The sequence below is a fragment of the Acanthochromis polyacanthus genome, chromosome 3 (genome assembly GCF_021347895.1).
Source record: "Acanthochromis polyacanthus isolate Apoly-LR-REF ecotype Palm Island chromosome 3, KAUST_Apoly_ChrSc, whole genome shotgun sequence".
NCBI classification, from domain to species: Eukaryota; Metazoa; Chordata; class Actinopteri; family Pomacentridae; genus Acanthochromis; species Acanthochromis polyacanthus.
Window position 1 is genome coordinate 9,730,506 of NC_067115.1, and position 17,712 is coordinate 9,748,217.

Genomic DNA, 17,712 nt, shown 5'->3' on the forward strand with positions numbered 1-17,712 from the left:
ACATAAGAATGAGCTACTACATGTATACACAAATACAAGGGTAAATGTAGGAATACAGAGCATTTTAAATACATGAATAAATGTGGAAATGCATGGACAAATGCATCACATATGCATCAACTAATAAATACAAAATCAGCCTGAACAAAAGTTATAATATAAAAATGAATCCATTATTGAGTTCCTTCTTCTGCTACAGAGCATTAAATTTTAGCTTGTTCAGTAGATTTACAGATCAGTTTGACAACATTTGAAAATCCTAGTAAAACAGTTCAAAGCTAACTGGTAAAATGCCTTTTCCTTTTATTAATTTTACACTTTATTATTAAATGCACGATTTCCCTATCCTCCAAATCTGAATTTGACCGTTTTTTTAGTTTCTGTTAAACATTTTAATGCACCATATAAAGCACTTTTAATTGTTTGTGTGTCTGAAATATGCTACACAGAGAAACTTGCCTTACTTTGCAACTGTAGCGTGAACATACTTGTCAAATACTGACAATATGAAATGCACATGACAGTTATTTTGTAGCACTAATATTCAGATATCTGCAGGTTTAACAGTGGAAACATGTGGTGCTTCTAAATAACATGAAACTATCTAAGTTATGACTGATTAAAATATTTAGATACAAACAATGAAATGAAGCTAAAGCTAGTAAATGCTGCAAAAATATTTATTTTATTGAAAATGCAAAAGACAGACTACAATCTGACAACAATATTTCTGCCCTATGGAAGCCGTTATGCCATTGATGTCAAAGAATATAAAAACTAAAGATGCAAATTCTATCACATAACTGGTGTGGTTGTTCATGTGTGACGATGAGTCTCCTGCTCGAGTTAATTTTCAACAGCCATGACAGAAAGAGAGACACACGAGGACAGATGTCATCTACACTTATGTCAAAGTCTGAGTGCAGCCTAAAGACTCTGTTTACTGAGATCTGATGAGATGAGAGCTTCTCTTTGGCCACAAACAAGCAGAACAACAGGCCAGAATGAGTCTGGTAATTTACTGTCAGCTCCACATTGGTTTACGGAGCTGCTGTTTGGTTGAGACTTTTCCCAGCATGCACCATTCTTCAGGGCCTCTCTCATGAAACACATAAACTTTATATAAATCAGGACGAAAAGAAATTGAAGTAAAATGACAGACATGATAAAAAAAACAAAGAAATAACGGGACTTTGTGCACATCTAAAAACAGCAGTGTTCCTGATATGTGTATCAAACTGGCTACAGCAGCTCAGTGCCAGTCGACTTTCAAGTCCTGTTACAAATATCCTCCCTGTGACTTCTTAGAAAGTTTGAAGTCATGAGTCCTTCTAGCACCACATATAAAACAAAAGAACTCTTTAAAAAAAAAAAAAGAGCCTCGGACAGACTCCTGCACACTAATTTGCAAAAGGGTTTTTCCATCTCACATCACCAGGCGCATTCTTAGTATATTCTGAAAACCATTTTGGACAATTTTGTGTTTGTGGTGCAACTTGTCAAACCAGCTCAACATCCATCCATTCTCTATACATCACTTTATCCTCACTAGGGTCGCGGGGGGTGCTGGAGCCTATCCCAGCTGACTCGGACGAAGGCAGGGGACACCTTGGACAGGTCACCAGTCTGTCACAGGGCTACATATACAGACAGACAATCACACTCACATTCACACCTACGGGCAATTTTGAGTCATCAATGAACCTCAGCATATTTTTGGACTGTGGGAGGAAGCCGGAGTACCCGGAGAAAACCCACGCATGCACAGGGAGAACATGCAAACACCATGCAGAAAGATCCCAGGCTCAGGCCGGGACTTGAACCGGGGATCTTCTTGCTGCAAGGCGAAAGTGCTAACCACTATATCACTGTGCAGCCCACCAGCTCAACAGGTTTGATGGGTGTCTTCTCCAAATGGCATGTTTCAGCTCCTTCCACATATGTTCAATGGGATTCAGATCTGGGCTCATAGAAGGCCACTTTAGAATAGTCCAACGCTTTTCTCTCAGCCATTCTTGGGTGTTTTTGGCTGTGTGTTTTGGATCGTTGTCCTGTTGGAAGACCCATGACCTGCGACTGAGACCAAGCTTTCTGACACTAGGCAGCACATTTCTCTCCAGAGTGCCTTGATAGTCTTCAGATTTCATCGTACCTTGCACACTTTCAAGACACCCTGTGCCAGATGCAGCAAAGCAGTCCCAAAACATTACTGAGCCTCCTCCATGTTTCACCGTAGGGACAGTGTTCTTTTCTTCGTATGCTTGGTTTTTGAGTCTATGAACATAGAGTTGATGTGCCTTACCAAAAAGCTCCAGTTTGGTCTCATCTGTCCAAAGGACATTCTCCCAGAAGCTTTGTGGCTTGTCAACATGCATTTTTGCAAATTCCAGTCTCGCTTTTTTATGAGTTTTTTTCAGCAGTGGTGTCCTCCTTGGTCGTCTCCCATGAAGTCCACTTTGGCTCAAACAACGACGAATGGTGCGATCTGACACTGATGTACCTTGGCCTTGGAGTTCACCTTTAATTTCTTTGGAGGTTGCTCTGGGCTCTTTGGATACAATTCCAACGATCCGTCTCTTCAATTTGTCATCAATTTTCCTCTTGCAGCCACGTCCAGGGAGGTTGGCTACTGTCCCGTGGGTCTTGAACTTCTGAATAATATGAGCCACTGTTGTCACAGGAACTTCAAGCTGTTTAGAGATGGTCTTATAGCCTTTACCTTTAAGATGTTTGTCTATAATTTTTTTCGGATGTCCTGGGACAATTCTCTCCTTCGCTTTCTGTTGTCCATGTTCAGTGTGGTACACACCTTTTCACCAAACAGCAGGGTGACTACTTGTCTCCCTTTAAATAGGCAGACTGACTGATTATGAGTTTGGAAACACCTGTGATGTCAATTAAATGACACACCTGAGTTAATCATGTCACTCTGGTCAAATAGTTTTCAATCTTTTATAGAGGTACCATCATTTTTGTCCAGGCCTGTTTCATTAGTTTGTTTTTTTAAATAATTATGTTAATCAACAATTCAAAAGTAATGGCTGTTTTTGATTATTTAATTTTCAATACATTTTTATTTATTGTTACTTTTGTGAGTTTCAAGTGATTTCAGTGAGAATTGTGGGTTTTTCCTTCTTTAACTGAGGGGTACCAACAATTTTGTCCACGTGTGTATGACTTGAACACAGTTCTTCAGGAACATATTCCTTTGTTTGATGTTTTGATAATGTTGATCTAACAAGTAGGTCAAAAAATGTCACATGTCTCTTCAGCTGTGGTGAGATCTTGTGACTCTGAAGTCAGTAGAATGGAATGGAACTGTTCCCTCACAGGACAGAGATGATCATGCAGAACAATTTTGTACTGATTTGCAGCGATACTTCTTTCAAAAAGGGACAAACAGACGGAAACAGTGCCAGCAAAATACCACCAACATGCCAGATTTTCATGGTAAATGACTGTATGCCCTCAAGTTGCACTAAAAATACACCAACATTTGACATCGTTCTCCGGTTATTAAAATTATGAGGAAGTACAAGAGCAACCAGGCAGCTTTTATCTGATCTCTGATCAGTTCAACCAGTGAATGATGTGTGTGACTTCTGGGAGAAAATATAACTTTGGTCTGCCTTGTAGATAATAAAAACAGCTCGTTTGTGCGTTTTTTTAGGCAATAGTTGTGTAGATATTCTTCTTCTTGTTGATTAGCGAAGGACTCCAGGTGCATTAACAGCTGCTAACTGGTTTGCAAGTAACTTTGTAAACCAAAGACAAATATGTGGTCATCCATCTATCCATTCTCTGTACACCGCTTTATCCTCACTAGGGTCGCGGGGGGTGCTGGAGTCTATCCCAGCTGACTCGGGCGAAGACAGGGGACACCCTGGACAGGTCGCCAGTCTGTCACAGGGCTACATATACAGACAGACAAGCACACTCACATTCACACCTACGGGCAATTTGGAGTAATCAATTAACCTCAGCATATTTTTGGACTGTGGGAGGAAGCCGGAGTACCCGGAGAAAACCCACACATGCACAGGGAGAACATGCAAACTCCATGCAGAAAGATCCCAGGCCGGGATTTGAACCGGGGATCTTCTTGCTGCAAGGCGAAAGTGCTAACCACTATACACTGTGCAGCAATATGTGGTCAGTAAAAGTAAATTAATGTGTCCAGTCTAGTGCCTGTCACCTGAAATAGACTAAACTACACAACAAGCACCTTAATAAGCAATGACTGACAGTATTCACTTTAATTTTATTTACGCTGTGCTGCCTTTTAACCCTCTTGTTGTCTTCATTCACGGATACCAACAAATGTTATTTCCTTGGCTGAAAAAAAAAAAATTCAGCAATAATTATTCCCAAATTTCTGAAAATTTGCAAAACCTTCAGGAAGAAAATTCCCAATACTTCCTTAAAAGTTTCCCTTAAAAGTTTTATTTTAAAAAAAATCCCCAATTTTGTCAAGAAAATTACTGTAAATATTCAAAAAATGAGTAAAAATCTTCCAAATAAATCCTAAAAATATCTAAAGTGATTCCATACATATCAGTAAAACTTCTATTTTCTTTAAAAACATTCAGAAAAAAAAATCCTGATTATTTTTTCAGTGTTCTTAAAAAAACTTTTTTTACATTTCTTTTTTTTTTATACCAAAAAATGTTCAAAAATTTCTAAAAAATGTTGAAAATATGGAATTTTTCTCTGTGAAAATATGCTTGTTGGTTTTTTTTCCCCCACATTTTCAAACTTTAAAAGGGGTCAACACGAGGGTTAAACCTCTATTTAGTTTTTGTATTTTTATAATTATTTATGCATATTCATCGTTATTATTTTCATTTGCACTGTACTCGGAGAACAATATTTATTTTTTATGTACTGTAATTACACAACAAATTGCAATAAATACAAAAATACATTTTGAATCTTGTATCTTGAATATCACACGCACCCAAAATAGGAAACTCAATGGCACAGGCAGACCGACAGATTACCATTTCCTGTGCATGTTTGTGCTCGTGCTCAGGACAGTCCACCTTTAAATCTAATCAGTTTTATTTATGGAGTGACAAATGTAAACTGGTGCCTCACTTTGGTTCTCTCTCATTTGTTTCCTAGCACAACAAGAATGTGACAAAGCTGCAGATCAGCTCGCCAAAGTATAAAGTGAAGAATGTTTGGAATCTGCACAGAGCTGCAGACCGGAAAGTTGATAGTCAGCGGGATCAACATGATGAGCAGCCCTTTAATGTGTGGTGAAGAAACATCATTTCAACAGCCTCACCAGCAGGTCACTGGTGATGATTCCAGCTACGAGGATGCTGATCATGATTAACAAGGTCAAGCCACGACGTACAACCAGCTGGGTTGCTGACAGGACGTCTCCCACCGTGGTGCTGCTGATCAACTGTTTTTGGACTTCTGGGTCTGCGTCCTGAGCTCGGTTCTGATCTGAATCTGCAGGTTTCAGAGGGCGCATAAGTTTTAACATGACACCCTTGCAAAAGACTCAAGAATGTTTCCTAGAAGTTACCTGTTTGTTGTTTTTCCACATGGATGCCAGCCCTCACAAGAGCCTGATTAGAGACATAGAGAGCAGCTGCTGATACAATCATACATCAAGACAAATTAAAAGAAGAGTTATGACTGAACTGAAGTATCCACCAACCTCTTCTGCTGCCTTTTTCCAGTCAAGTCTGGACAAAAATGCAACGAAAACAATCGCTTGCAGTGACACGCAAATGCAAAGTCCCCTCCACAGTCCTGTTACAAATGAAAACAAAAGAGTTTTAATGTCGTTTCTGAAGGCTGCTTGACCAAAAAAACAATATAGTAAAGTATACGAGCAGTTTCATTTTACCTATGATCCCCAAGTTTGCTGCGAACATGAGCGACACACCGATGGGGAAGCCGATGAAGTAATATCCCACTAAATTAAACAAAGCGCCGACCAGCTGTTTTCCTGCTCCTCGAAGAACACCAGCAGCGACACCCTGTAAATGTCGCCTGAAATCACACTCTGCAGATGGAAATATGTGGAAAATACTTCATGGATTCCGCGCATGAGGTGTTAGTTTTGCATTGTTTCTCACCGCAGTGGCATCACAGACATGCATGAAACCGAATATAAGCATGACGTCAGCAACTCTCTGAATGATGTCTCTGAAAAGACACAGGATTGGAGGTTTATTTTAACACGTTTTTAGATTTTAACAACAATATCAATACCGTTTGGAATTTTATTTCTCAATAGTTTGTGAGATATCACTTTCCATAGCATTTTGAGTGTAATATTTCAGATCTTCATTTCTCAGGTGCAACACTTCAGTTTTATGTGTAATTTTTAATTTTCCTTTGCAACACTTGGATTACATGTGATATACGACATTGCCAATTTAATGGACAACATTTTCATCTCATTTTTCAGATGCAACATTTAATTTATTTTTATTATCGTGTGATTTTACTTCTCACCTCGGTATAATTGCTGGTTTTACTTTTTACTGCTTTATTCTAGCTTACCTATTTTATTTTACTAGTGCATCTTATTATTTTTCTACTTTTCAGCTACTGAATTTCCTATGTTAGGTCACTTCATTCAGGATAAGTTAAAGCTTTATCATATCTTTTTAGATGCAAAAGCACACTGTGGGGAGCTAAGATGGAACAGTTAAAGACAGGAGAGGATTATTCAGTTCTTTAACGCCGTAAATGCACCACAAATGATCTCCTGGCAGGAGGTGGAAACCGAAGCTGCACGTGAACATCGGTTTGGTTTTTATGTTTCACTGAACACTGGGACAAACCTGCAACAACTGCTTCTTCTGTGTGGAATTATATGATCTGAAAGAGCTGCGAAACATTAATGAGGCTCATTAAACAGTCACAGCTCAGTGTTTGTGAGTCTGCATGAAGGCGATGATCTGAGTTTAATATATAACAGTCTGGATGGAAACAAACCACATAGATTGCGCTACAGTAGCTGCATGCACGTCTGCAGATTAGTGAATGGTATTGCATCTGTGTTTACTTACTGCTCTGAGGTGAAAATGTACCCGATGACGTTTCTGGTGACGCTGAGACTCAATCCGACGACACAGGCGACTGCGACTGTTGGTGTACAAACACAAAACAGCACGAGTTGACAAGAAGGTTGGAAAATGTGCATTATAATTGTCTACAAAGTTATCTAACATGTTGTTTTATAGAATCTCGGATCAAATTCACACCACACGTGTTTAGTCTTTGAAAGTCACCACGTCAATAATGATTGTTGTGTAATTTATTTATGCATATGGTCACATTTGAGTGCTTTTATTGTTTTATGAGGATTTTAAACAGGCTATTATTTTCACTCTACAAACACCGAACACTATTTTGCTCTTTCTTTGCTCCTGTTACATTTTTCCTCACTTTTCACTGCAATAGAAATTCGTGCACCTCTATGGAAACAGAGCAACCATGAGTAGAAGCAGGAAGAACTCAGAAATGATTTGTGTGCACTATGAAATAATGCCATCAATCATGAAAATGAATTCAGTTTTTTTGATTATCTGTTCTATAAAAAGCATCTGTGTTCGAAAAAAAGCAAAAACCTGAGATCGACATGCAGAAAATATTTTCAAGTGCTTCAAAGTGTTATAGAAATTTGAAAAATAATTGAGGTTACATTTTTATAAACTCTACGAAAAGCACACCTCTAACATGGCATTTCACCATGTTGAATGTATCGTCCAACAACCTGCTCTTCTGCACACAGTTTTTTTAAGCCATGCCGCATTTATTTTATTGCTTCAGTATGGTTTTTATTTTGCCCTCAGTCTCTCTTATTTGTTTCCATCCTTGTCTCCTCTCTGATCTGGGTGATCCGCCAAAAAGTCCAGGAATTTTCGCCACGTGACTTTTGGCTGCAGTCACAGAAGAGAGAGCACTAAAGAGTGCAGATTTTTGGTTTTCTACAGGATGGGGTGCAAAGAGCGTATTTATGGAAGATTTTTTAAATTAGACATGTAGAAAAAAAGTGAGTTTGGTTGCATATCACAATTTTAAGCATCATATTTGTTATTGTTCCCAAAGGAACTCCATGATGTGTTTGGGAACCATCAGGAACGTAAACATTTAGGACATTCTTTGTTTTAACGTTGTGATAAATGGTGTAATTTTGGCTGTTTTTTAAAGATAACCTGTATTTCAAACCCACAAGTAGGTTTTGGGTTCAGAGGATTAAAAGAGAGTTTACTGTCACTGCCCTCCATCTATCTCTTTAAAAAAAAGCTTGATGCTGATGACAAAAAATTTTAAGATGAGACTAGTTTGTACGTTGAACAGAACGTTCTGTATTTTCAGCTGCTGATTCTCTGTGGGTTTTTTTTTAGGGTTTTGATATTCTTGTTAACAAGAGTTAATATTTCACTGCTGCTACCAGTGGCCCTGAGGAAGAAAACATGTCCTGATAACTTCTGTGATTTTCCGTCTGGTTCTTACATGCACAGATGATGGCGACTTGGCAGGACAGTCCGGCCTGCTTTGTGTCTCCTGCACCAAGAGCGTTTCCAACCCGAACACTGGCGGCAACAGAGAACCCCAGTGGAAACTGTAGAAGAAGATCATAGGTTTTAAAATAAATAATTACACTAAAGGAGCTGTAGCGGGACATGTGTTTACAACTGTCAATACACATCTAGTGTCTGCGGCCTATTAGCTTAGCACCGAAAACTAGAAACAGAAGTGATGTCCAGAATTCACAGCAAACAGCATATCTGATTTGTTTAACTACAAGCACAAAACAATCTTTTTGGATTACATTTTAATTACATACATTTGTAGAAATGTATGAAAAATTGATCATCAAAGCTGTATTATGTTGCTCAAATACAGCAAAGTACGACATGAAATGAGATGATCCCTGCAAAATGCAAGAGTTCCAGTCTGGGACCGGTAGGTATGTGTCTTGACATTTCTAATCACATTTGGGGTATTTTAAAGACAAGGACAGAGAGAAACTCCTCAGCAAAGAGCAACTGAAGAAAATCTTTTTTTCGCTTGTGTCTTTATGCATTTTTGCATTGTGCTGTTTTCTATTTGTTTCTTTGGGAACTTAATTTTTCCAGGATCGCCAGCTGCTTTTTGTTTCTTCACTTAACTTCCTTTTGGTTAAAGTTTTTTTTGTCCTCATCACGATTTGTGAGTGCCTGTGCTTGGGCCCTTACCTAAACGCTCCCCAACAGTATTTTTAATATAGAAACTGCGAGTTTTTAAATTTTTGCCTACTGTTCAGATTAGAATTAATGCAGTTATTTAGAAATGACACAGTGTACAATCATTTGACATGACACGTGATATTGCACATAGGCCTACCAAATACAATTAATCACATCCACAAAGTCCTAATGAAGCAAATGATGAGTCTTTTGAGCAAAATTCCAAATATATTGTGCATAAATATCTTTTCTTGTCTTAACTTTAATGTATGTTATACAGAACACAAATTCTTCAGGGCTTTCAAGATATTTGACAACATATTTTTAAAATATGGCCAAACATCTGACAAAAATGTGATGAAAGTTACCTTTACTGAAGCAATATTTCGTGGGCAGAACAGCAAACACACTATTGGTGTCTCTAATTAAAATCAGAATCAGAATTCTTTACTGAACGCCGAGGGCAAATTGCTCATGTTACAGCTGCTAACATTCAGAGTGTTAGAAATTTGAGCAGAAGACAAAATAGAAAATTAGAAGAGTATTAAAACATATCCTAAAAATAAAAACATAAGTAGAAAAGTAGAAGCATTAAATGTAAAAATGTACACTGCACTAATAGAATGAAATCTAAGCATACATTCTAATAAATAATATTACAGTTCTAATTATGTTGTTGCACAGAGAAGCAGTCGTACATTACTGAGGGTCAACTCAAGAAGGGAATATTAGCTAACTGCTGGGAAGTGAAACAAAATGAGGAACTGCATTGGCTTCAGGCAGGAATGGTTTTCTGTGACACTCTGTGGTGCATTTTGAAAGTAAAAGTGACAAAGAGTTACCATGTAGGCTGCGACGCTCAGCTGGTACGCTATAGACTGAGCTCCAAGCTCCACCTCACTGATCACACCAGCCAGGAAACCTCCGATTTCAAATATCCACCAGGACAGACAGATCATCAGCATGCTGGGAATGGCCAGTTTGACGAAGGGACCCCACTCCTGCAGACAGTCCAGGGACCACCCTGAAGGTGCAAGGTGTTTTTACAAACGACACACAGGATTTAACATGCTGTAAAATGATAGAATTATTAGACAAGCACAGCAGCAGAGTCTAAATGGAAACATGTTGATCTGACCTCCCCACGTGGCTTTGTGCAACCCCCTCCAGCGGATGTAAACGAACAGGAGCAAAGTCAGCAAATACTGAGAGATGGCATTCGCTGCTGCAGATCCACTTCAGTAGTTCCACGAGCAGCAGGATTCAGACAAACACAGAAGTACAAGCAGTTATTCTAGAGAAATATCAACATTTTATTGCAATTATGCTGATAAATGTAATCTTTGTCATGATTATATTTAATTACACTACCGGTCAAAAATTTTACAACTCCCCAATTTGTTCAGTTCTTTGTTAGAAATTATGTATGTTAGTGTGTCATAATACTCTGAACTGAAAGCATAGAACAAATAAGTTTAAAAAAATACTTAAGAGCCAAAATGTTTTCTAAATCTTTGATTCATCAAAGTCCCACCTTTGGCAGTTATAACAACTGAACACACTCGAGGCATCCTTTCCACAATGGAAATCAAATATTCTTCAGAAAGTTCTTCCCAATTGCATGGTGCTGCAGAATGCTGTGGTAGCTGTTTTGGTTCAGGGTTCCTCTCACTCTGTACAAGTCACCGACCCTGGATCCAGTAAAATAGCCCCAGAGCATCATGCTTCCTCCTCCATGTTTGACAGTTGATGTCACACACCGAGGAATCGTCCTTTCTCCTACTTGATGGCACACAAAAATCCTGCGTGATGAACCAAAGATTTCAAGTTCTGATTCTTCAATCCATAATACCTTCTTCCAGTCTTCAGTAGTCATTGCTGGTGTATCATGGCCCAGGCAAGCCTCTTCTTCTTATTCTGACGTCTTAGCAATGGCTTTCTTGCTGCAACTCCAAGTCTTCTCTTCACAGTTGAAACTGAAACTTCTTACTACAACCACTACTAAGCTGTTCTTGAAGCTGTTGTCCTGTGACCTGCTTATCACCAAGCTGTTGACTCTCAGAAACTTGTTTTCTGATTCTGTTGTGGCTTTGGGTCTTCTAGACCTCTTCCTGTTAGAGTTTCCCCAGTCTCTAAGTGTCTTTTGATGGTGAAGAAAACTGTACTCACACCTTGACTGTCTTCACAATTTCTCTGTAAGAAAGACCTCCATTTTTCAGTGTTATGATGGTCTCTCTCTCTCTTTTATTGTTAATTGTCTTTTCCTCGCCAATGTTACAGCAACACACTACTTTCTGCAGTACGATGCTGTTCTAATAATGCTCCGGAGAGTATGATGCCATGGTGTGTTCCAACACTATTTTTATACAGACAGAGGAGGTTGTAAGTAATCAAGAAAAGTTGGGACACCTGTAGGATTTGGTAGCACCAACTTTGAAGGTTTGATCAACCTCTGTTGCTGCAGAACAACTTTAAGTTGTTAATCCATTTCATGCTCCCTGAAAAAGGCCTTTCTGTATAATTCTGAAATGTACATTATTTTTCAGTTTTGGACAACCTTACCTTTTTTTATTTAATCTGGCAGTTCACCACTTACCTTTGTACCATTTCAAGCTATTCATTGGACTTAAACTACTTGAATTTTAATAAAAAAAACTAGAAAAATTGGGGCGATCTAAAACTTTTGATTGGTAGTGTATTTAAAAAGGTGTTGGCACGTTTTTTTGCTCATCTTTGACAAATAAAATGAGATAGAACATTTTAATATCAAAGAAAACTCTTGTGCCAGATATTTTGGAAAAAATATACATCTATATCCAGAATGGTACACTATATTACTGAACTGAAATTAAAAAAAAATAAGTGAGCTACAATAAGACTAGGACATTTCTGAGATGTCTCTACTTCTAGTCATGGTTGTGTCATTTCTACTGAGGTGCAGAATTTTATACAAAAGTGAAAAATGAGCCAACAGTGAGGAAAAATGTGGTGGCAGTGAAAATAAAGAAATGCAATAAAAGGATTAAAAAACTGTAAATGACATGCACCTTATTAATCGTATACCTTTACATAAATGCCTATTTTCAGTTTTGAATAAAAAAACTGAGTCAAAGCTACAAGTGTGCAGCTAATACATAATAAAATACATTTAGAGTGGTAGAATAGATCGTGTGGTATTTTAGCAGTAAGACTGAAGGTCCATCATTTGTTTTATTATTTAATATACCTTTTGTGCATTTATTGTAGTTCATCAGTCATCTTTTAATCATGATAATGTATGAACTCACGCGACACCAAACTGCAGAGGATACAGGAAGATGTAGCTGATGACAGCATTGAGGACGTTTCCTATTGTTCCTGTTACAACCTGAGGCCACATGATTCCCTGTAATACACAGCATAACGTCACAATGCTGATCCACACAACTGTGCTTTTGTTAAATTTCACATCCTGTGTTATGAAACTGCACCTGATTTTGCAGATATTTCCCTTGAAGCTGGTACATAAAAGCAGCCTGAAGATAAAAGCACAGAAATTTCAACATTAATCAATCAATTAATTTAAGTTTCCTCAATTTGTATATTATGATTAAGTAAACTTTGATGTGTAATGAATAATGTTGAGTAACTTCTTACAGTGCCGCCTGTCAAAGTTTGGGATATATTAAGCGGCAAGAGGACAGGAAGCACGAAAAATCTGCACTTCCAAGATGAGAGCGACTTTAAAAAGGGCCAAACTTTAAGACGACCAGATCAGAGCGTCTCCAAAGCAACAGGTTTTGGCTCATGAGCTGCAATCATATTTCTGATCCAAATTGGTTCAACCTTTTCATGCCAAAAACTCCTGAAAAACAGGTTTTACTGGAGATGAAACTTTACCATTAAGTGAAATTAAGTCATAATCCTCACAGATGATCAAGAGTCAGAGCAGGGAAGGCTGACACAAGCTGATAAGCCTGTCTGTGCAGATTACACCAGCTTAATGCCTGTTTCAGGCTTTTATTTTCACTCTGAGTGTCCCTGGATTGTTTTTATCTTTCCTGGAAATAGTTTGAGCACTTCTCAGTTTGTGAGTCTTTAGAGATTCTGTTTAGCACAATCAGAGGGTCTTTGCTTATTAAACAGTTTTGCAGAATGTTTTTTGGTTCATTAAAGCACCAACTGTTTTGTCTTGCAGTGTGTTTCCCTGAAGTGTCAGCTTTAGTATCAGATCAGGTCAGGTTTGGTTTTTATAAGCTAAATATAATATAACACTAATCAGTTTTTCAGTGCGACTCAGACAAGAAAAAAAACTCCCCAAAGATGCTCTGTAACAAGAAAAAAAGGAAAGAATGCGGAACTAAGTAGAGCAACATGTTAAAACTACAGAGTAGACTAATAAGAAGGCAGAATAAACATATGTTCAGTTCAGGTTGGGCAACATGTGTGAACAATTGACTGTCTTGAGTCAGGATTCTGACATTGTGAGATCAACATCGAGACCCGTCATAAACTACTTTTATTCAACCCGGCGTGAACAAAATTCTGTTCCTACAGAACTAAACTGCATTCCAAAATACATACTGTGAAATGCATTTTTTGCTGGATTACTTTTGTTTGTAACAAATCACAAGCTTAGTCATTTATTTTGCGCTGTCACTGTCGCTCCTTTTCTGCCAACCAATCATAAATGAGATGGGGTGGGACTTCTCCCCCTGAGTAATGTAGAAAATGGAGGATAACATGTAGTGAAAGGGTCATATTTTAGTATTTTTCCGAATCAAGAAACTTTGGTGTCTGAACTTGACCAACCTTCAAACATGTATATATATTGCACAAAGTGTGATATTTTCCTAAACTTATCCATGTAGTTTTGGTGCCTACACCAAACCAGAAAGCAAGCAAAAACCAAAAGTAAACAAGAACAGAAAACGGAACATAATTCTGATATTGACTGTTGGATGGACGTGAACCCAAAGGACTGAACTACGAAACAAGATTAATGAGTTACCAGGTATGTCGAGTCCAACGTCAGAGCTCTCAGTATCATGAAGATGTCTCTTTTTTAACCTGCTAGAGCTCCATGGTAACCGATGCTGTGGAGCTAACCTGGTCCAGATCAGGTTCTGTTCAGAGTTTCGGATTTAAATCGGCTTGAAGAAGCATCTCTCTTCAACCAATCCTGACGATTATTTATGAGCGATGCAGATTCTCAGCTAAGAGAAAATGCTTTGTCTGCAAACATATTGAGCTGTATATTACAAAAACCTTCATGCTATAACAAGAAGGTGTCAGAACACAGTGCATCACAACTGGCTGTGTAGAGGCTCAGTGCTGACTTCTGTCCACCGCTGAAAGTTGCTACAACAGACACACAAGCATCAGACTGTAGCAGAAAAAGTGATGTACATGTGTTCATTTCTTATGTTTAATGACATACTGCACATGCATTCCTTCATTAATATTAAATCTAATAATAGTCGTAAAGGTAGGGATAACAATTTCTGATCTGAACATAACCCCCTCCCATCAGTTACCATGGCGATCTAGCAGGATAAAAGATATCTGCTAACCCACTAATCTCGCGTCACAGTGCAGCCTCGACAAGTCAGAGCTGCTTTGGCAGCCCGAGATGATATTCTTCAAGTGGATTTAATGTTGTGGTGATCAGACTGAGGACTGTATGAAACTCACCGGTAGAGCGGGCATGAAGATCTTCACATACAGCTGAGAGAGACTTCATGAGGAAAGATGAATAATATTGTATGAGAAACACTAAATACAGCATTTATCATGGAACTTTGAATTTACAGACAACCAGTCGATGTTAACACGAATCTTAAACTGACCTGGCGACCTCTGGACTCTGTCTGACAGCCAGTAGAAGAGGTTCGGTGTTGATGAGGACGGCCCAGCAGGGGAAACAGGCCAGCAGCAGAATCAGAATCCCCCTCTGGAGAATCACGCCGACACGCTTCAGGTTACCGCTCCCATATGTCTGCGGGAACAGGCAGAGCGATGAACATGTGGAGGTAACCGATCGCACGACTCAGCGAAGGTATGAGCAGGTCAAGAAAGCAAACCGGATACAAAAAGCTCATTGTTGAGCTGTTTAGAGAATAAACTTTGTTCTACCTGAGATATGAGGGTATCACAAGCTGACGACAAACCGGTGCCAATGGAAATACCGGTGACGTTCACCACCTGCAAGTGGGAAAACAACATCTCAGAAACATTATAGAAATTCTAAAGACCTTTCAGAGGAAGCAGAAAAAAAGCATGCTTCCTCACCGCCGCGGCCAGTGATACTCCAGCCAGTTCAGTTTTCCCCAGGTGACCACAGAACACCATGCTGATGATACTGATCAAGAAGACCATCAACTGGGAAATGAACTGAGAAAACAGAATCAAGCACAACACTCCTTCAGATATGAAAACAAAAACAAACACAAGACACCTGCGGAACAGATCAAATCACCCTGTCTAAGGCTGAAAACAAGTGAAGCCTGAAATACAGAGCTTGTTATGCCATTTTAGTTGTTGTACTTTTTTATTCGTGTTAAGTAGAATTTTCATTTGCATATGAAAGAAACTACAATCCTGGCATCGAGCCTTGATGTCCCGTCTAGATCAAGCTTTCGGGGTCACTAGAATTGAAACATCTTTCACCACATTTAATACCAGATATAAACACAAACCAACATTGTTTGACATCACTACTCACAATAAAAAGCTTTCATCCCCCTCAGAAATTTCTATATATATTGATTTTCAACACTCAATCATGGTGGATATAATTTGACTTTCGGAACTGGAATCAACAAAAAAATGTCAAAGCAAAAAGATTCCTACAAAGTGATGTCAATGAATTAAAACTCTAAAATGTAAAACCTTCTACCAAGTGGCTGTTCTGCAGACTGAATCGGGTTGTCCTCCAGGATTTCCCAATAAGTTGCTGCGTTCATTTTACCCTCTACCTTTCCAGGCCTTCCAGGGCCTGCTGCCAAATGGATCTTCATATCATGGTGCTGCCTCCACCATGCTTCCCAGTGAGGTTGGTGATTTTTTTCTAATGATGGGCAGTGTTTGGTGTTCAACACAGTCATCGGGCCAAAGACACTTTTCAAGTTGATTTCAGAGTCTCCTACGTGTCTTCAGGTGAACTCTAGTTGAAAATATGTTAACTTTTTTCATTGGCTTTCTGTTCGCCACTCTTCCATAGACCTTTGACTGCGTTAAAATTTTTAAAGATTCGAAGAACTTTATTGATAGCTAGACTGACATCAAATAGTAAAACATGAACAGTTAATAGCTAATTTGGTGTACTATTTTTTCCAAAATGTAAACAATTAAGGGCTAAAGATGGAGCTGAAGTTGCAGATGGCAGTATAACTCACTCTATCCTGCACTCTTTCAAATAAAATAAATAAATAAAAACAATCCCAAAATCGAGAAATAGGCATGTGTTTTCATAATTTTGGGAATGTAAGGGAAATGGATCATGATTTAGTACCCACATCACTGACAGTTCAGAACTTCCCTCAAAATCAGCAGGTTTTAAGGTTATGTAAATGTCAACCCGTTTTAATGACAGTTATCAGATCATCTGATAGTAAAGATCATTAAATATTAGCTAACAGCAAATTCGGCGAACTATTTATTTCAAAACTTAAACAAATACAGGCTGTAGGTAAAAGAAAAGGAGCTCATGTTGCAGCCTGAGAACAGACGCTGCTGTCTTACCACCGGTCCAGCCAGTTTAATGAGTTGTCGCAGCTCCTTCTCTGGGACCAAACCTCGGATTCTGTTCAGACAGAAGCCGCAGTTTTCACCGGAGCTCCGAACAGAAGCAGCTTCATTCAGATCTCCGTTAACAGAACATTTTGTTACCGGTGCAGGTCGATCCATAACCGGGTGGAGCTTTACATTGAACCAAATCCCAGAACTTCCTCCTTCATTTCTTATATATAAAAAGCCTCCTCTGCAGCTACAGATGTCAAATAAACTTCATATAAACGGCATTAGTAGTTTTTGTGGAGTGGACTTCATCCAAATGTCTTCACGCTTCAACAGAAACGGGGTGTGATGACGTAAATTTGTAGTCAGGAAATGATGATTGCAGAAAGCATGCTTTTATTCCACACAGTTTTTAGAATTTTCAAATATTTACAATTACATTTTGATGTCCAGAATTCTTTATGAAACCTTGGTTCGGGATATAATTTTTTATTTGTCTAAATTTTAATGCCAAAATCAATCAATCGATAATCAAGTGTATGTTCACACAGGCTATTTAACTTTGTGTTTACATATATCAAATGTATGTGTTGAAATATAGAAGTTAAAACGTAATGATGTTAATTATTGAGAAGAAAGAGAAGAGTGAAAATAATACTAATCAATTTAATTTTGTTGTAAATACGCAACTCCAATAAATAAATTCTATTCTATGATTTGTACTGATGATATGCACATATGACTGTAAAAAATATTTTCAAAAGTGTATTATAAGAATTCAGGATCAGAG

At 38.4% G+C, this 17,712-nt stretch overlaps 1 protein-coding gene across 1 annotated transcript; it reads right to left on the minus strand.

The window, feature by feature from the left end:
• Positions 1 to 666: 666 nt before the first annotated feature.
• On the minus strand, positions 667 to 17,275 carry LOC110954765 (multidrug and toxin extrusion protein 1-like). Its single transcript, XM_022199448.2, has 16 exons — positions 16,929 to 17,275; positions 15,477 to 15,578; positions 15,321 to 15,389; positions 15,035 to 15,183; positions 14,880 to 14,922; positions 12,677 to 12,721; positions 12,494 to 12,591; positions 10,345 to 10,442; positions 10,049 to 10,230; positions 8,491 to 8,599; positions 7,041 to 7,116; positions 6,099 to 6,168; positions 5,867 to 5,999; positions 5,675 to 5,769; positions 5,540 to 5,582; positions 667 to 5,463 (listed from the first exon to the last, which is right to left on the minus strand). The coding sequence occupies exons 1-16, from the start codon at positions 17,091 to 17,093 to the stop codon at positions 5,273 to 5,275; spliced, it is 1,668 nt and encodes a 555-aa protein (XP_022055140.2). The 5' UTR covers positions 17,094 to 17,275; the 3' UTR covers positions 667 to 5,272.
• Positions 17,276 to 17,712: the final 437 nt, after the last annotated feature.

What these genes read in the sequence shown, in the direction of transcription:
- LOC110954765 (XM_022199448.2), bottom strand. Translation starts at nt 17,093, where the DNA reads ATGGATCGACCTGCACCGGTAACAAAATGTTCTGTTAACGGAGATCTG. An exon ending in CCTCTGCAGTTTGGTGTCGC is followed by an intron (nt 10,443 to 12,493) that starts GTGAGTTCATAC and finishes GAACTACTGAAG; the next exon opens with TGGATCTGCAGCAGCGAATG. An exon ending in TGAGCGTCGCAGCCTACATG is followed by an intron (nt 8,600 to 10,048) that starts GTAACTCTTTGT and finishes CTTCTTCTACAG; the next exon opens with TTTCCACTGGGGTTCTCTGT.